General features: G+C 41.6%; 1 protein-coding gene across 1 annotated transcript; it reads left to right on the top strand.

Moving 5' to 3' along the window:
* Positions 1–1,570: 1,570 nt before the first annotated feature.
* On the top strand, positions 1,571–16,982 carry LOC103375067 (acetylserotonin O-methyltransferase-like; the record flags this gene model as incomplete). Its single annotated transcript, XM_008305258.1, has 5 exons — positions 1,571–1,639; positions 5,281–5,399; positions 11,830–11,970; positions 15,041–15,163; positions 16,637–16,982. Coding segments are annotated over 5 exons (670 nt in total), but the record flags the coding sequence as incomplete, so codon positions are not given.
* Positions 16,983–20,977: the final 3,995 nt, after the last annotated feature.

The following is a 20,977-nucleotide window of genomic DNA, read 5'->3' on the forward strand; positions in this document are numbered from 1 at the left end:
GATCATTTGGTGAAAAGTTAGGATTTCAGATCCATCACAGAAAACATTTTGACTTGTCGCAGCGGGAAAAGCACAGTCTCGTTTTGAACAAACTGGTGTGTTTTCATGCATGTTCTGTGTATTATATAGATTTGGTGGCAGGTTAGAGTGACCTAGTGTTTCTGATTTTCACCCAGAATGTCAGATTTAATGGGAGTGAATGAGAGCTGTGGTTGGCACTCTCTGTGCTCTGAGGGGATTTTCTAAAAAAAAAAAAACACACACAAATTCTAGCTGAACAACAAATCCGACAAATATCTGCAAAACTTTCACTGCGACTGCGTAACCACCGTAAATGACATCAAAACACAAATTTAGATGTATAACACTGAAAGCCTTGTGAGCCATTTACACTTAGAATGAAGTTTCTACTGTAAAATATGCCAGAGCTGCAGGGCTACAAACATGGCTGGGTTTTGGAAGTTGTCTGGCCAACTTCCCATTCATTTCAATGGGGATTTTTAATATAGGTTTTCTTTGGGGTTTTTTTTCTACCAATTTCATAAAAGTATGATTTGCTATATAATTTGTATGAGTTTTCACAAAGCTGTGGGACGAGTTAAGCGCCAAAAATAGTGTCAGAAGACTCAATAATGGGAATAAGCCCGAGGAATAGCAATAAGTGTGCTTCATAGCTTATGCATTGGCACACTTAACAAGAAGTGGTCTTGAAGTGGCAACTTTCTGATTGCTAATCTATTTCACTAACCTCTGGGCTACCCGCTGTCAAAGCTGTGCACTTATTACTTCTCTGAGCCCGAATTAATACAACAGGCTAAAACCGGGCCCAGTTTTTAAAAATATATAAACACGCCTAAAAAGAAAATAGATTTGAGAATGAAACCAGGATATAGTTTTAATAATCAAACAATTGATGACTTTCCAAACTTTTAAGTCTGAGAAATTAGCGTCCACCAAACCTGAGCTGCCCTTGCCCCCTCTTGTTAAAGTGCAGAACATTTTTTTTTGCTGTGATATCCAAGGGCATGCCTTATGAGAGTTAAAGATTGTTTTGTTTGAGAGCATGAGAGAGAGTGAAAATAGAGTGAAATCGTACACAGGTGGGCTGGGACGGGCTGTGAGAACTGCAGGTTTGATTTTTGGAGCCCTAAGAATGTGGATTTGGGTCCTCCTTTTTCTGTTTGAACATTGTCTCAGATGGATTTTAGTCTCATTGTTATGTCAGAGGGAGGACAGCCAGCAGCTCCCAGACAGCGTGACTGGATTTATTGTGGCTGACGAGTGAAGTCCATCTGTGAGAAACACTGAAACCGACAGAGATGATATCTAAAGGCACCTTGATCGAAATGACTCATTCTTTCATGCGATGACTGATCTTGAAGTCATATTGATTTCGTCTGTGACATTGAGCGGAAGCTGAAGCAGATGTTAGGCAGCGACGCGCTCATTAATCCCGTATTTTGTGCGCTCGCATATCAAATATGTGCCAACGTAAAATATCACCAGAGAAGAAGTCACGTGTATGATACGTCTGTCATGTATGAATGTTTCTGCCTTTGTTTTGTAACAGAGAGGGGAAAAACCAGTATGAAAAGGCTTTTGGAGTCAGCTCTCAAGACCTGTTTCAAGCTCTCTACAGGTAGGAAGCACACACACATGCACACACACACACACACACACACACACACACACACACACACACATGCATACACACACACATACATGCACACACACATGCACACACACTGAAACGCATGTTCTTCCTCATTTACATTCATCCCTGTCTCTCCATCTTAAGCCTGTCTGTCACTTTTCTCTCTTCCCTCTTAAAAAAAAAAAGAAAAACAGACTTGTGGGATTCATTAGAAGGCAGAGAATGTGTGAGGGAGGGAGGGAGACACATACAGACAGCGAGAGGGAGAGGGTGAGAGGGTGAGAGGGTGTGTGGGCAGTGATGTGAGGAAGCTTCAGGCAGAAAGAGAGAGAAAGAGAGAATACATCTGCCATTGTCCTTGAGGTCTGGTGTGTTTATAGTATCCAGTGCCCACAGTTTTAACGCTTCACTGATCTGCTGGTCAGCAGTTTTCAGGGGTCACACACTCAAAAATTCACACTTTGTGTGCTAATAGATTTTGATCAGGCTGCCTGAGGCCCTGAACTGTAGAACACCGCCAGACCCAGAGGACCAGAAAACATCCACACAGCGGAATAACTTGCGAAAACATCCGACTGTCTTTGATTGAAGATGCGTTTTTATTATCTTACATCTGAACAATGAAATGAAAAAGTAAAGATGTGCATATAAAGTAGCCCATCTTCAGCGTAATACATCTGAGCACACGCCACTGCAGCTTAAATATAAAATACTGTGTTTGATATATTGTTTGCAGAGAGTCTCCAGCTTGTACTGTGCATTTTTTACAGCAATAGAATTACAGATATCAAGCAATATATATTTATGTTGGTGGGTTTTTTTTTTTTTTGGTTTGTGAATAAATGACTGTCTTTCTGTACTTGCAGTTTCAACTCATTTTTTCCCCTCATATCCTTTAGAAAAAGCAGCTGATGACATAACAGAGCGCCTCATTAAAAGAAGAGGCATGCAAAATGAGAATATTCCAAATATGATCCATGCACGCATAATGTAATAAACCTTTGTGCAGACAAATTTGCAGTTCGGCTTGAATTGATTGAAAACGAAAATACCCAGCAAGAAAAAAAAATTCAGCACCTGCGCACAATTGACTTAATGTGGAGGAGCAGTTGTTTGTCGCTGCTGATTTCCCCTGTGAATACTTACTGTGGGTAAATTAGCAAGGGGAAACAACCACTGAAGTCATTCACTGCATTCTTGGTGCTCTGCAGCAGGAGCAGGGTAATTCAGAGCCGGCTGGATGAGTCAGACTCCTGTTTACTCATCGCCATTTAACCAGTCATGTACTGCACCTGAATAATTTACAGCCAAGACCCGTCTGCAGCCTGAATTCTTGAACTCGAGAAAGCAGAAAGAATACGGAGAGAAAAGTGACGAGAGAGAGTGGATTCAGAGATATTTTAGAGATTTCAAGCGCACATGTTGTTGCATAGTGAGGCATTTTAACATAAAGACGGCTGTTTATCTGTTACTTATAGTCATTTTGCCTTTATTAGGTTAAGTGTTCACACGTTCCAGCTAAATCTGTCCTTTCAAAGACGTGTTCTCTCGGCAAACATCTAGAAGTGATGGCATTAGGAGTTAAACAGGTGTGCTTACTGTACGGCACTGTGAAGCTGCATAAAATTAATTGGGAGGAATGAATGTTGGAACAGGGAATACAAATGCTAACACACTGTGTGAACAATGTGGGCTGTTGACTGCCTAATGGGATGATATTAAATGTTATGCATTTAAGTTTAATTAAAGACTATTGCAGGACATTTGAATGGATGCTTGTTTGCCAGTTATGAGGCTCAGTGCATGTTTGAACTTGTAAAGAGCATTTCCTGGTGACAGAAAGCTTTTGTTCAATTTTTTAAATTATTGTAAATTATACACAAGCTGCTGCTAATAATAAATTCTCTAAGTGGTTAGTATATTTTGATGATACAAGCATGCGCTGACAAAAATCAATCAGAGAGTAGCTTTGTTGCTTGTAGAGGAAACTAATGAAGCTACTGTTTTTACAGCATGAAAAGTTAGAACTGTAATGGATTACAGCAGTAGTAGTGGACTCCAGTGACAGCTGAAATGAACACATACATTGATTGGCCATAATATTAAAACCACATGCCTAATCTTGCAGGCACAAATGAGAATCGGACTGAGCTCTGAGGAGTTCTGTCAACACTTTGGGCTCTTTGTTGTGTTCCTCGAACCGCCTCTGAGTAACTTTGGGGGTATAGTCGAGCTGCTTGGGGAGTGATCTTGGCCTGCTGTAAAATTTATATGAATGCCAAGGTTTCCCAGCGCAGCGTTATAGTTTAATATTCAGTGTTTTTCACTTTACCAGTCAGTATAACCGTTCTACAAACACACAACAATTTCAAATGAAGATTTAATACCACATTTTGTATTCTGAAAGAAGTTTCTGAATGTGTCTCAAGTGTCTGCAATTAGGTTTTTTATCCTGCGGGCTTTGCTTTTTCAAAATTAAAGCAATTTCACTTTGAATATTTGCATCTTTGAATATAGTTAACGTTGTCGCTGCAGCCGCCGCGTGGAGACATGCATATTAAAAAATCTAGTCGGAACTGGGTCTAGTAGAAAATCGGGGCACATCGGCTGCTATCAGCCGTCTGCACAGGAACGTCTAGTAACAACCGAAATAACGTGGCATTGATGAATAATGTAAATATCAACATGCTGTCAGGGCTGCACGGGGATCACGCTTTAAACATGTCAGGTCGTTTCTTCTGTTGCTGCTCGTAAGACGGAGAGACCAAAACAACAACACAGCCGGTGACTATAACAGTAAATACAGAGATGACAGAGACCTGCGGGGATGCTAAGGATACGAGACATGTCTGTGCAGAGGGCAGACACATCACAAACCACAAGCTCTAATGACGTACACAAGGACAGGGGGTAGCCAGGCTAAACACCTTTTCCTCCTCATCCACTGGAGACAGGATGAGATCGTGTGCAAGTAAATGTACTCTGTCATGGAGAAAAGGGACTGAATATGTTGTTGTTAGAGGGCGTTCAATATCTTATGCCCAAAACGCTTTCAAATTAAAGCTGACATTGTGCTGTTTGGCCTCACAGTCATTTCATCTTTTCACATCCGATGCAGTCAGAGTCTGAAGCCAACAATGAGTCACTTTCAAAGTTCTGCTGGAGGTCGCCGTGTCGTCTGAAGTTGCTTTGTGTATCGGATGGGCTGATCGCGTCGCCGCAGTGAAGTTTGGACAAATGCAATTCTTACAAAATTGACAATGTGTGTGTTTGTGTGCGTGTCCCCGGATGGCAGCACGGCCGAGTGCTGGGTGATGAGGTGGAGATTCCTCAGAGCAGCAGCAGTCACCACAGGCTCTTCTATTCTTCCTCACCCTGTCTGTCGCACACACACACACACACACACATACACACACACACACACACACACACACCACGTTGTCGCCACGGGGAGAAACTCTGATATGAGGACAGGCTCTCTGTGTGGATGTGTGTGTGTGTCTTTTTGCAAGTAGCCCCTCAGGTGACAGCTTACAGGAAATGATAAAGAGACTTCTGCTTCAATGCAGAGGGAGACGTTGATGAAAGAGAGACAGTAATGAAAATGACTGTTTCTGTCTTTGCAGGTCGGACGAGGAAATGGTGAAGTTTATGCACTTAATGAACTCCATCTGGAACATCTGTGGTAAAGACGTGGTCACGGCCTTCGACCTTTCGCCTTTTAAGGTCATCTGCGACCTTGGAGGTGAGTTTTGTGAGCGAGTGTGTGCGTGTTCATAGAGTCGCTGTGTCTCATTTCCATAAGGCTGTGAGTTCAGAGTCATTAACATTTGTCATATGTTAACCGAGCGGCAGCTGGCTCAGCCACACACACATTAACATACAGTACGGTGCGTGCGCACAAAAATTCACAACACACACAGTCAACTGTGACCTTTATTAGCTCCCATCAGCTTCCCTCAGTTAATGGCTTTAAGTAAATTAGTCAACCTCAGCGACACACACACAGCTCTTACTCACCTTGACCCTGAGTTTCTCTTGTTATTCTGCCAGAGTTTCATGTGGTCACCAAATTGATCCAAAATGTTTTAGTGCATGACGCTCGACGTCATTTAGAAAAATGCAGTCTGCACACTGTGCTCCCAAGATCATTTATTAGATTATTCAGACTGATTTTCAAGATGATGATGCATATATTTTTGTTCAGGACTCTTTATGCGGCTGTTTTCGTATGTTGTTTGCACAGTGAAGCACAGCCTCATAGTTCCTAAGTGAGTGCAGTGGATCACTTGCGACCATGAGCCAGTAATAGGTCTCACTTAGATTTATTTTTCACAGGGTTGTACCGTAAATCCCGTTTTTGTGGCTCTTCTGGCCTCGACAAGACAATTGACACTGAACAATAAGATTTCATGCAGAATTTTTCTCTCCATTTGTGGCTTCCTTTTACATTACAAATGTTCAATGCACTGCGAGAGGACACATTTCTTAAGGCCAATGTTTCAAACACTAAAATAACAAACATCTGTCAAAGTCTCCAGACACAGATGTTTTCTTTCATGTGGCAGAAAGGATAAAAATCCAACTGTCTGATAGTAATATACGCTGCAGCTCTTATTTGAATCATTGTTGGCCAGTTTTGACGTGTATATCTGTCTATCAATGCATTTTGCTCGTGCATTTGTTTAAAAGCTAACAGAGAAAGCTGTTGTTATACACATCTGAGCTGAGTTAGTGCAGCAGGTTGACCACCAAGGTCTGCCACAACGGTCTGTTTAACTCTTCAACTACTGCAGTACGTGACATTAATCTGTATCTAGTATGTATTTCTCATTGTTTTATCTGATTCTTACAAAGCCTGAGCATGATTTTATAGACCTGTCACCAGATTTTGGCAAGAAGAAATGTGAATACAAGGCCAGACATTTCACTCCAGCTTTTGTTCAACGACTGGTTGAACTGAAAACTGTAAAATATATGAATGTGAAACAAGATGTTGCACTCACCCGAGTCTGTCTTCGTTGGGTAGTTAAAGGTAAAAAGGCAGCTCTCTTCACTGTTCTCTGCTGCTTTGTCAAGTCAGATTTATTTATAAAGCGTCTTTGCAGAGCAGGTTCCTGACAAAATGCTTTACACGGCCTGCAAATGGCACAATGATTAAAACGTGAGGAGAGAGGAGACTGAGCAGACACAAGATGAACTGCACAACGATAAGACAGAGCCACTAAAGAAAAACAGAGAGACAAACCAACAGTGGAGCAGAATAGAAAGAGAAAGAAAAGTAAAGAAGAAAACAAAAAGATGGAATCGTATGTTGTTGTTAGAGTTTTCATCTACTGCTGAAAACGCCCAATGCAAGTAAGAGATGTCAGAGATATTGTGCCGGTTCTTTTTCACTTTGTCTCATTTTGTATTTCAGACTGAATTAAGAGCAGAACTTTGTCTCCACTCATGTACCAGCAATCAGTCAGAAGTCGTAGATAATGGACCATCATGTAGGCACAAGTCTATAATCAGTGATGAGTAAAATTAAATGTTCTAAAATATTATCCATGAAAGTCCATTATAAATGTTGGGAGAATCCATCCTGCAAACCAGGTTAGATATTCAGATACATGGATAAAAACACACACTAACCTGAACTGAATGTGTTTCAGTTCAACATTAAAATGACTAAAAAGCCAAATAACGTATAGCACCATAACTATATGAAATACATATATTTGATCAAGTATAAATATATCTCTGCTATCAGCAGCTGGACTGCATTAACAGACATCCTTCCTTTGGCTCTGCTTTAAGGATAAATGAACTATAACATCTCCTTTGAACTACGTCAGTCTGAGAAACAATAAGCAGCTCGATGTAGCTCAACCGTCTGACACCTACAGGTTGTCACCTGTTTGTGTGACACCTCTGCTGACCACACAGGGGAGCTGTGAAGCCACTAAACGCACTCGCTTCACATCTTTCTGTCACACACACACACACTCACACAGTGCACGCCTCCTGTGACTTTCTCAGCATGAGGTTTTATGTTCATGCTTATGCATGAAGCCGCATCACCTAAAAGTGTGTGCACGTGGACAGCAGGAGTCTGAAGGGCATGACTGCAGCGTCCCATGTAGACTCACGCAGCAGCTGTTCTGTCTGTGCACACCTGCTGCTCAGAAACTCTATCTGTCTCTTTGTCTGTCTAACTCTCTGCCAACTAGCTGATTTGGATTTTAATCCACATCAGGCATCAGCCAGCCTGTGTGCACATCCCCAAACTCTGTGATATACAGTACACATGAAGACAGGTGACGAATTATAGAAAGTACCTGAACCATTGACACCCACAGTGAGTGGATCAGTGGCTCTGTTATCTCTGCTCTGCTGTGGGGGGCTTATGCTGGCATGATTCTGGGTCCACTAGACCCATTTAGAGGGGAGGGTCGGTGTGAAGTAGTACACGTTTGTTCCGAGTGGTCACCTTTATCCTAAGATGAAACATTCCTGTCCTGATGGGGGAGTGGTCTCCTCCAGGATGACAAGGCCGTCCATCCGTAGAGCGTGAGCGGTCAGCGAACGGTTTGATGTCTGTGAAATGATGTGAATCATATGCTGAGACCTTTAAACGCACCGCATCCCAACCCAGTTGAACACCTATGGGAGATTGTGGACTGTTTGTATGTATGTCATATTTTTTTTCATCATAACACGATGTAATCTTCTATGTGTGCATATGGCTGCTGATGGAAAGCCCTGTGCTTAGTTTTATTCAGATTTATTTTAATGTGACATTTAACACACATTTCAATGCTATGTTTTGTTTAGAAATAAATAATATTCTCAAAGGTTACAACAACTCTAAAGATATTATATAAATGGTTTCTGAAGCAGGATGTTTTTAGTGTAAACAGCCATTTTCATGTTGCTCCATCTTTTTAAAATGTGAAAAAAACAGAGAACCTGTTGTTGTTTATGCATTCAAGTTTATTTCTATTTATTTTATACATCAATCAATCATTTGTCACCTCTCTATAATCTGTGTTCAAACACATGTAAATGAATCTCGTAGCAGAGAACTTCTCATATCATAGCGTCAGTAACTCCAGTAACTCTGTGTCTGAGCAGAGCAACAAAACTGGCACATAACACATGAAGGAAAGTGACGGCAGAGCTGTCATGAGGATTTCTTTTTTTGTTCAAAATGACAACTAATTACTCCCTTTAACTTCTTCCTCTGTGCCGCAGACCTCGGCTGTTGTCCAAACACTATAAAAGACACATTAGTGAGTCACACCGTTGCACCGGGGGCACGTTCATGAACATTAACACGGGCGCCGTCGTTTATTGTGGTTCAAACTCGTAAACTCCCTAAATGTGCCTTTTATTTCTTTTTGAGCAACATTTTGACCCAGTGTGAGGTTTAGTTTGCTGACTAGCGTTGAAACACCTTTTGTTATGAACTCAGTTTGACAGTGAGCGCAGATTAAATTTGTTTTGTGTGCAAGTACAATAATTCACATTCAAACCAGTGTTTGTGCCTTAAAAGTGGAACTAAATTAGTTTAACACTCCATTAGACTTGGAAACCACCAAAAGACAGATAAACGGTAGAAATATATGCAGCATAAGGCCAATATATCCCGTCCATTATCCCCTGTATGGATGCAGCTCTTTGCACAGTGGAGATCCCGCTTGTCATGATGCGTCTCAGTGGCGTGTTTCATTCTCTTCCCCGCAGTAGGCATTAGAGTCTTTTGAACTCCATTACCCGCAGTGTGCGACGCCGGCTCTCTGTTAAAAAATGGTAGTTTATGAGCTGAAGCTGATGACAACAATCGGGGTTGTTTTCTCAGACTTTCGAAAGACCCTCCAGAGCAGCAGAAGCATCACTCAGCCGTTTTCACGGGCTTAGCAGCGCTCCCCATCGTGAGAGTGTGGATGTGTACAATCAGGCAGAGGTCCCCTTCGGTGCTTCCTCCTCGAACAGGTTTGGATGCAGCTGCAGTCGCCGGAATCCAGCTGCTGACACAATACCGATGGAGCAGCTACACAAGCGTGACTCTAATGGACTCAGATTGTGTGCGGTGCTCTGTACGTACCCATATGTAGGTAAAGCTGTGTAGATTCTGAGTCATCCAGGTCGTGTAATCCTAAGAACTTCAGCAGAAGGCAGCTGCAGTTCTGAAGTCACATCCAAGAGGCCTTTTCAATAAGAGATGAGACGTTTTCAGGAACCAAGAAAGAACATTTTCAACATTATGATTACATTTCTTTAATTAAATGGTTGCACAAGCGGACAAATATTAGATATCATGTAAGCAAATTAAATGGAGAGAAAACTAAAAAAAAAACAGTAAAACAGAACAATGACATCGCTCTGAACAATCACAAACCTCCCATCAAAGGATTTCATTAACAAAGTGAGGCGGCACAGTTCAGCTCCGGGTCTCCAACAGTGTGTTGTGTTTGCTTTTCCTCCTCCTTGTTGCGCTTTGATTTTTCTCCTCTGCTGACCCCTGTTTGATGTGAGCACCAAGCAGCGTCTCTGTGTGTGTGTGTGACCCAGGTATGAGTTCGTACGTGTGTGTGTGTGTGTGTGTGTGTGTGTGTGTGTGTGTGTGTGTGTGCATGAAAAAGAGAAAACTTTGTAAAAATACACACTGGTATAGTAGCAGTAAGTCATGTTAGGAGGAAGGCACCACAGGGCTAGACAGCTTGGCCTGTATGCACACACACACACACACACACACACACACACACACCAGTCCAAGTCTGACGGGCTTTGTAGGTCTGTCAGAGTGAGATCCTTTGATCCTGTATTCTGCTTCGCTGCCTCGCTCCGTCCCATTCATATATTCTGCATCTTTCTCACTCTTCCTCGCCGTCTATCTCGTTTTCTCTCTATCACTGTCACGTTCTCTTTCATTCTCTCTGTTTTAAATTCAGTTTGCTTTATGGAGCATGAAAGAAGATAATAATGCTGCCAAAGCATCAAGTTGAAAGATTCATATTTTCGCATTAAATCCCTGTTTCCGCCCTCGTTTGTGTGTGTGTGTGCGTGTGTGTGTGTGTGTGTGTTGTGCCTAATTTTCCAGTCAGATCATCAGGTCTGGCCTCGGCCCTGCACAGAGTTCGATTTCTCTCAACGAGGAAAAGAAAGCAGAGCTACTGTACAAGTTCCCACAATGCAACTTCCGTGCAAATGGCTGTGAGAATGAAATGCTGAAATGCACGAGGAAATGTTCACAGTCTCGTGTTTGGCAGTTGCAATGTTTGCATGTTCACCTTCATAAAATAGTTTGAATTTTATATTTATTTCTGGGTGCTTTTTTTTTTTTATTCTAATCTGTGCTTAGTTAAAAATTCACCTGCAGCTGACTAGCATGTTATTAATTATGCAGTTTTTGTGCCGTCAGCAAAAGCATAAAACAAAACATTTTCACCACATTAAGCACCGCAGGAAAAGACAGAGTATCACCAAAGTCTTAACAAAACATCATCTAGACCAAATTTTATGCCAACAATAGAGTATTTGCTAAGATGTTTCACTAAATAAGTGAAGGCTTTGAGCTGCCTGTGACTCTCAAAGACATCAGAACGATGATGCTCGTGGCACATCATATACTGGATATAATACAATATAAAATTTCATAACAATCCATTTAATAGCTGCTGAGATATTTCCCTGCGGATCCGCCGACAGATCGCCGTCCCCCAGAGCCACACTTCTAGCAGGGCTAAAATCAAGGATCCTTTCAGATGCGTGACAGCATGAAGGGAAATATCCCAATGTATGGAAAATCAGATTTAGCCAGATAACAATCAAATGGAATTATGTGTGTGTTTGTTTGTGTGTTTTTTCCACAGATTAGACTCTTTAGCTGGACTCCAAGACAGCAGCTCTGCAGTCTGATTCTATATAAAGCGTCAGTCTGTCGCTCTACATTCAGTTCAATTTGCTCTACTTTATTGACATGAATGTTAGATGAAGCATCTTCCCAAAGCCGCCACAAACGACTGAACACGAATCATACAAATAAATAATTGGTTTATACCTAAAAACATGTTTTCCACTGTGTGTTGTGTCCAGTATGTGTGCCAGTGATTCACTACCTTGTTAATAAAGGTGCATTCACTGTGCAGTAACTAACCCTCTCTCTACCTTTCTCTCTCTCTCTGCAGGCTGCAGTGGAGCATTAGCTAAGCAGTGCACGTCAGCCTACCCAGAATGCACTGTGACGATCTTTGACCTCCCCAAGGTGGTGCGTGTGTCGAGGGAACACTTTGTGAGTGAGGCTGACCAGAGGATAAGCTTCCATGAGGGTAACATCATTACAACTGTGCAAAATCACTTGACATTTCTAATAGTATGCAGGCAGTTCAAGAGCAACACTCTCTACACGCACGCTTACAGAACCACAAAACACAAGAAAGTCTGTCCATGAAGGTACAGCAAAAAAATAAACAGACACACACAGGAAAAAAATGTGTAAAGCTTCTCTGATTAGCATCAGTCATTCTGCTGTGTTTCTTCTTCATATAACATCGTCCATGACTCCATTTGCATCTGCTATTAACCAGCAGTCTGTATTTGGATACGTTACTTGAGCTTTTGTGTTTATACGTGGTGTGAATAAGCGTTCTCATTAACTTGATTCTGTCTGCATTGTGATCAGATATGCAAATTGCACAAGCAGAGCAGGAGGGGTTGTCAACAAAACTGGCACATAACACATCAAGGAAAGTGATGGCAGAGTTGTTATGAGAATTTTTTTCTATTTTTTTGAAAATAGTGACAACTAATTACTCCCTATAACTTCTTCCTCTGTGCCGTAGACCTCGGCTGTTGTCCAAACACTATAAAAAACACATTAGTGAGTCACACAGTTGCACCGGGGGCATGTTCATTAACATTAACACGGACACTACAGTTTATTTTGGCTCATCAAGTCCCTGAAAGTCCACCGTAAATGTGCTTTTTATTTTTATTTGAGCAGTGTTTGCTAAAATGAGTTGTGTCCAGTTGTTTTAGAAAATTAGATATTTAACAAAAATGTGATGCTACATATGTGTGACCTGTTTTTCTCAATAAACTCCTGATAACGTGGGGCTAACAGCCACAGACAGAGCCATTCAGAGCATTGAAAGTTTAGTGGTTTTGATCTTTTCCTAAGATTTGGTAACATGAAAGAATAAAGGATATCTCCGTCTTTATCCTCGTGTGGACAAACTGTATGAAAAACTTTAAATGTTGACGCTATCAGATCCAGATACGGTCTGTGTGATCTCTTCATAGTTCAGATTGATGCATACATTCACACATTTGTCCTTTATCAGAGAAGATATTCAGATATTACGCTTAAAACCTGGAATGAAAACTGAAACATTAATAATACTGTCGAGCAGTATAAAAGTGCACGGCTGATATATGTTATTTATTTATCTATTTTTTTTTTTTTACTAGCGTTTATCTTTGTTGGCTGCTGATTAACCAGCAATCACCACATAAATGCCAAACTAGGTTACATTTATAATTTAAAAACCATTTCACTGGACTAACAAGTTGATTTCTCAACTACAGGACACCAAACTCAATATACATCTTTGTCAAATTCCTAATGAAATCTCAGGGTCCCATATCAATGTGTTATGTGCTTATTGGACTCTTTTAAAATATAGATGTCACAGCTAGCCTCAGCCGCAGCGGAAAAAAAATATTTAAAGATCCCGTCTGGTGACATTTTTTATTTATTTTTTTTCTTGATATCTTGTTCTTATGGTGTTTTTTATATGCTGGAGGACACATCATAAGAGAAATAAACTCTATTTCCACCTTAAAACTGCAGTGTGCCAGTGGCAGTGGCACAAACATGGACTTAGACTTCCAGGGTTTAGCATATCTGATGAACTAAGCCGGTCAACTGGTGGGACTTTCTGTATCACTATTCTTCTTCAGAATCAAGTTCTGTCTTTAACATGTACTCAGATTTTACAGCGTATCACTGTACAGCGTGTGGACAGTGATTGAGCAGAGTTATAGGTGAGCTGGTGTGCTCCAGCTGCAGCAAACAAGGAGGAGTGAGCCAGCAAAGATTTCATAGATCTGCACATTATAAAGAAAGCAACACTATAGGGTTGTATCTAAGCCATTTAAAGACAGAAACACATTGTTTTCAAGGAAAAATCGTCTTAATATGTACATTTAATACACAAAGAAAGGTTTTAGGGATTGAATCAATGCCCAGAGGGGGTCCTAAAATCAAAAATGTTTGGTGTCCTCGCATTAGGAATCATGCAGATACGAGGTGCTATGATCTTTAAACTTCTGCTTGATTTTACAACGACCAGCGCTTCAGTCTAAGAAAAAATCTGAGGAAATTTACTTTTGAAAACACACTTGAAATCAAATATTCCCTCACACCATTACAGTGGAGGGCACGTACCCACGAGTCATGTCTGTCCCTCCATTACTCTGTGTGATGTTGGAAAATAGCAACCGCCTGATGTGGAAATAAAAGCAGCCGAACGGGACACTGTTGATGCTGTCAGTCTCTCATTCTCCCACTGAGTGTAACATTGTGTACAAAACTGCCAATTTATACCTCACGCTTCCTTTGTTGTGTCGACTCGACAACGCGGCAGCTAATGTGGGAAAAAAGTTCACAGCGGCTGGCAATCTTGCAAAAACCCAGAGCCGAAATCAATTCCTGCACTCTCCTGCTGTTCCCATAGCCATGGTGGCGTGGAGCACAACGGGAGCTGTAACGTGGCATTTTTAAGAGCCTCCGTGTGCTTTATTTCATATTAAGCGAAAAGATTGTGGATATAGTTACAATGGACAGGCGGCGACAGGAAACTAGGGACAAAAACACGCACTGTGGCGGTCATAGTTTAGAGAAGTTGAACAAAACACATGAAACCAAAAAAAATCCTCAAAACAAGCATAACTAGATCCCCACTCAGTAGCAGCAGATGTTGGGTGACACGCATTTGACACAAATTGATCGTAATTATATATGAGAATATACACTGCTAATCGAGTCGTGTCATATTACTTTAGGGCTTGTCAACAGAATTAATAATTACACGAAATAATTAAATCAAATCAAGAAAAGCCTGCAAACTCCGTCAGGCCGCCCGGCTCCAGTCCTCTGCTCCACTCGCGTCACATTCTCCGTTCTCTGCAACACATTTTTAGCAAACTATTTAAATCCTGATGGCACCCAAAGTTCACCAGAGTTAGAATCCCTGCTTCCCGCTCCCTACTGAGAGTTTAGAAGCCAAACATTTATGACCTGAATTTTCTGTATTCCCATCATCTGTTCCATCATATATGGGACTGAAATATAGCAGCATCCCTTGATATGTGCATATGGATGTGTGTGTTTTTTAGGGGACTTCTTCAAAGACCATCTGCCAGAGGCTGACCTCTATATTCTTGCCAGAATCCTCCACGACTGGACAGACGAACGCTGCATAGAGCTGCTCCGCAGAATCTATAAAGCCTGCAAACCAGGTCTGTGTGTGTGTGTGTGTGTGTTTGTGTGTGTGTGTGTGTGTGTGTGTGTGTGTCGCTGAGTGTGAAAGAGATGAGTACTTTTTTCTTCTGCTTGAAATGAGATGGCAGATTGTATCCCACAATGCAGCTGATCCCAGAAAAATCTGTCCCTCTGACTTTGATCAAAGTCAGACGAACACACACAAAAGCAGCAGACACTATCAGGGAACAGACAGTGCGTAAGAAGAGGGATGAGAAAACAAAGAGATAAAGTAGGGAAGCCTCCTTCTGCCGGACGGTGAATGCAGCCTGTTGTAGCACCAAGTCGTTTCTCACAGTGGACCTTTTTTCACTGCAGACATTTAACATGTCACAGCAGGAGGAGCTAATAATATGAAAGAAGAGCACAGATCCACCAATTACCGCAATACAGCAATCAACAGCGTGTTTGGCAGCTAAAACGTGTGAAGCGACAATAAGCTTTATCAGTAAAGAATGTTAATATGATTGCATGACTTTGTTCACAATAACTAAATGAACAGACGAACAGAGCATCTTCTTTTGATTAGCAGTGAATCAATGCTTTTCGGTCGATGTTTTCTAGAATCATCGTATAATGAGAGACTGACCTGCTATAGCTAGTTTACTGCTGGTGAAGCTTTATCAGAAGACTGTACTAGGAAGCAAGATTTATGGGTTTACTGAGCCTAAAGTCGGAGTTTTTACCGCCATGAAGGCGTCTCTCTACATCACCAAGGTAACTATGCTGCACAGCTGTTCAGAGTTTCGGATTTAAATCGACTGTAAAGAGCATCTCCCTTTTACCGTTTTGTTTCCTGGCAAATCTCAGCGAACGATACAGATTGTCAATATCTGCACACCTGTTGAGCTGTACGTTAGAGACAGACAGATAACTCCATTTTTGTAAACATAAACCTTATTTTTTTTATTGTTTGCTTGAGATTATATCAATCAAACTGAAGCTGAGTGGATTTGACTCAGTAGGAATGACAAAAATAGAGATAACTTAAGTTTGATTGATATTGTCTCAGGTAGATGATGGAAAAGTGGGTTTTCTGAAGGTTTGTGAAGATGGAGTTGTCTGTTTTTGCAAATGAACTCTTCATATACACGATAATGCAGTGTTATATTCTTAATATGTCTCCATTAGAACAACCTTTTAACTAAAGTAGGCGGAACATGATCTGTCCATTTAGTGCAGAAAAAGAGTAACATGATGCATTTATGTGAGCGCGCACAAAGTCTAAGGAAAGACTACTTGGTTAACAAAGAAAGTTGATAATAACCACTGCGGACCTGTTATCCCTGACTGCGGTTTGTTGAGCTGCCTTGCATAAAGAAAGTCTGGCTACGTCAAACTTTCCCCCATCTGGACACTTGTTGAATCAGTCGGAGAAGGAGCCAAAGCAGCAGAACAAAAACCGAGGAAGGAACAAGCACATAAAGCCGATCGTTTGCTTCCTCCTGTAGGGGGCGCTGTGCTGTTGGTGGAGGCGCTGCTCAACGAGGACGGTTCTGGCCCGCTGACAGCACAGCTCTACTCTCTGAACATGCTGGTGCAGACGGAGGGCAGAGAGAGGACAGATGTTCAGTACGCTGCCCTGCTGGCTGCAGCCGGCTTCACCAACATCCAGCACTGCCTCACTGGGAAGATCTATGACGCTGTGCTGGGCCACAAGGAGACATGAAAGATCAGGAGACGTGCATCGTATGCTCACGACTAAACACCACCTAGAAAACATGTTGTACTTTTATTTCCCAGTATCACCTTAAGTTTCTTAAAGTTAAGCAAAACACACTAAATCAATGTGACTTATGACACATTCATACCAAGACCCACTCTGGATGTTCACATCTGGATGGTGTCATTGTGAATTATTGTCCATTTTGACCTCCAAAGTTTGTAATGGGCCATTACAGGTAACAATACAAGTCTATTCAGCGAGCCTGGTCATAGTATTGTGGACGCAAGTGCCTAAAATAAACCCTTCTGGCCTACTTTTGTAGAGTCAGTTGTATTCTAGTCATTAAGTGACACATTCAAGGGATGACTACGTGAGATTGTAGTTGTGACTGCACTGACAAAGCCACACCTGCAGGCTGCCATCCCGAATCATCCTCTCACCTATACCACACTGCCTTCACAAATCATTGGACTGATGTAGATGTATCTGATTCTGTATGCATCCTTTGATCCTTCACTCGCCTCACATCAAAACCAATAATGGTCCTGTTCCATTGGTGTTAAAGAGTCAGAGACAATAACAGTAAAAATACGTTGATTCTCGTGGCTCTTGTGTTGCCTGTTATTTGATGGTAAGTGTTGAAGATGGAGCAGTCAGTTTGATTGCTAGACTACAATATAGCGAAACTGCAGAGCGCAAAATAAAGTATTTTTCTTTTCTCAAATCCAGTAACTCTGTCCTGTTGACCTCTAAAAAAAAGTTTGTGAGAAATCTATGATGTGACCTGACACGCTTCGCCTCTAAACTACCATGTGGGAATGTCAAGGTCAGCCTCCGCTCTTCACCTCGACATATAAATACGACCGTCAGCAACGCAGACAGAATGAAAGCGTGCTGGGAACATGAGAGTAGCAGTCGGGGTGTAACGGTGCACCAGGTTCACAGTTTGGTGTGAGTCTTGGTCGACATATTTACAGTTCAGCAGAGAAAAAACTCATTTTTTCCCCTGTTTTCAAATAGTTAAAGCATTCAGATGTTGTAAACTGTCAATAACAAAAGAGCTGTTAAAAAACCAGCAGCACAATTTTAACTTTTAAAATTTCACAATGTGTAGCTATAAAATGTGTCCACGGTGATGCCACCCATTGCTTTGTTGTTCTGCCATTTTTCAGATCTCGCGTTTCACATTTGCCATCTTTGCTTTTGTTGGAGCTTGAAGTGACTATATTTCATTTTTATCATATTTGGACGACAGCGGAGCTAAGCAGTGACGAGAGGCAGATCTGAGTCAGACCCATGTTGTGTGAATGCGATGCTGCCTTTCTCTCTTTTTGTCAACACCGGGGATTTTCGGAAATAACTTTATTGAAATATTCCATGGAAAGAAGTGACCGGGCTCTTGGTGTTTATGCTCTGTTAGAGCGCCACACAAAGGCCAGTTGGACTGACCCATACAGCGTGAGGAGAGAAGTCACAGATTTTGGCTGCAGAAATCCAGATTAAAACCCAAACTCATCGTACACATTTACTAAATTTAGCACAGTGTCTGCCCAGTTTTAAAGGTTAACCTCGCTGGCTTGCACAACATCTGGTGCGTTTCCTAAATTTGCATTTCAGGAGCACAAATATATCAACATAAATTGGCTTCCTCTGGTAAATGTTTAATTCACAGAGCAGAGAAGAAATTCTAACCCTAATTACGTCTCAGTCATGCTCACGACTTTGTTTAATTTTCAAGTGTCAGGATTTTGAGGGTTTAAATTTGTTTTAATTGGGTATTAAGTCGCTTTTTTAAAGCAGTCAAACAAGGGAAAATACTTTGTGTAAAAAATTTGCAAACAATAAAATACCAAACGGTGCATATTTTAACATTAATTTCCGCCCTAGGCTGTTCCAAATCTATACAATATAGTATGCCTGAGCCCAGTCCTGTCTGATTCTGTTGTAAAAGATTAGCTGTACACTGCAAAGGTCAACCTCTATTAGATGGCATACAGTGTGAGCTTCCAGTCTCATAGCTAAGAAGATGAGCTTCTTTGCATATCTGTGCTCATCATTCAATCCTAAGCCCTGTGTCTGAACTTTTCGTTTTTTTTTTCTGTTCTTAACAGCCTCGTAAAAGCCGCCTTTGTACTGTGTTCTTTGTAATGATGGACGTGACTCAATAAATCTTCCCCACAATGACTTGGTCCATCTTTAATTTCAGTCATCATCCTCTGTGCAGCGGTTGCATTCAAAATGCAGATATCAGTCTTTTATTAGAAGCTCAGCCTGTCATCGCGCTCCACCTCTGATGTGACGCAGCCTGCTTGAAAATATTGAACCGTGCTGGTTGTCAGCGGGGAAAAAAAAAACTCTCAATCTGACAGATAAATTGGATTCCACACAAGTTTTTTGTGAATATAATTTATGTTCGCTTGTATTTCTACCTAACTGTCATTTATTTTGCATAAAAATGGCCACGCCAAAGATAATTTCACACAATATCAGTTGCTGGCTTCCTTAGTGGAAAAGATTATTATCAGCCTTCAGAAACCAATATTGTTTGAAGCCTGCTCTGCATTCCGATGACTTCGCCGCCACTATTCACCGCTTTTCTGTATCTTCTCCATACACCCACTCGTTCTCACTGCCCTCTGTATCCTCATCTCTCTTTCCCTTTTTCTCCCAGTAATTGTGAATTAATCAGACTTCAAAGTGCAACAAATTAGAATTGATGTCAAATCCTTGTGGACAGCTTTACAGAGAGTCGGTCTAATGAAGGGAAATGAAGTGCTGAGGCTGAAGATAACTTGACCTGTGTGGAGAACGTGGTAGCGGCCAGGGATGCACGCAGCATCACATGGAGCAGATTTAGGACGCAGCATATGGCGCCGCTACTGCTTTACTGAAGGTTGGAAATAATATCACGCTCAACAACGAGCAGAGTCATGCAGCCCTGTTTATTGATTTACCTTTGACACTGTGAATCATGGCCTGCTGATGCATACGTTACTCGCTGAACGGTTTCCTAAAGAAGCAGAATTCATATTCTGTGTGTCATAGGCTTACTTCAAACTTGCTTTTATTACTAGATTTTATCGTTTCATTATATTATAGTTCAGGTGTCATTGCACAGGGATCATATACTTATGCTGATGATACCATCTTTTACACAGTAAACAACAACAGTGCAGTATCACCTACTGTAAATGTCAAATGACTCAAAACTGTGTCACGTCTCAATAACTGCATCATTTCAACTCCCATGACCTAAAAAAAAAACAACTACTCTGAGGGACTATATTGAAAATACAGGCCCAAAAGAAAAAAAGTGCCACAAAAGTGAACACATTTGTAGTTTTCAGTTAGTCAAACGCATGAACATGGAACCACCACACTTTTCTCAACTTTGGAACTATGTGCTGCATCCATCTGCATATCTGCATCATGGCTCCACATGGACAAGAGTTGCTAGAGGGGAAAAAATACATCTGAGAGACTTCACAACTATACAGACGGATACAGTCAAAATATAGTTGCAGCAGTAATCTGGAGGGATAGAGTGAGCCACTTCTCCTAAAATGATGCCACAGACAGTGTCCTATTTCCATGATCTAGCTCTGAAAAACAGATGGGCAAGTGCTCCAGTCTTGGCACTGGGGTTATTGTTGTAAATCAGCGTATGTGTGACAGCTCAGATAATGTGAAGGACGGTGCATAACGCCAGCCCCTGTGAACGCCGTCCAAGAAAAACACCCTTGCCTAAAGTTGAACGTGAAACTTTGCGAAGCAATATGAACAGAATACTGATCAATATTGATGGCACGTTCATTGGTTAGATGGGATCAAGATAAATTTGACAGAGTCAGATAGAGTCCAGCATGTGACGGCCCGTGGCCACCGAGTGTATTTGTGGACCCAAACGAAGAGGAGACGGGGAAAGGAAAAGGAAAAAACAGGTTTTTTAAAAGAGGGTAGGGAAGTGATGGGCACCAGGAGGCAGATGGAGAATCCGGTGTTGGTGCGCAGGTAGTTGTGGTGATGCCGAGGGAGGTCTTCGGTGCCGGTGGGTCGTGTGGTGAGTTCCCCGTGCAGGAGTCCATGAGGAGGGTTTTTCCGTGGCTGTGCTCAGGAGGAGTCCGTG

Source organism: Stegastes partitus, unplaced genomic scaffold (genome assembly GCF_000690725.1).
Source record: "Stegastes partitus isolate 25-593 unplaced genomic scaffold, Stegastes_partitus-1.0.2 Scaffold2456, whole genome shotgun sequence".
NCBI classification, from domain to species: Eukaryota; Metazoa; Chordata; class Actinopteri; family Pomacentridae; genus Stegastes; species Stegastes partitus.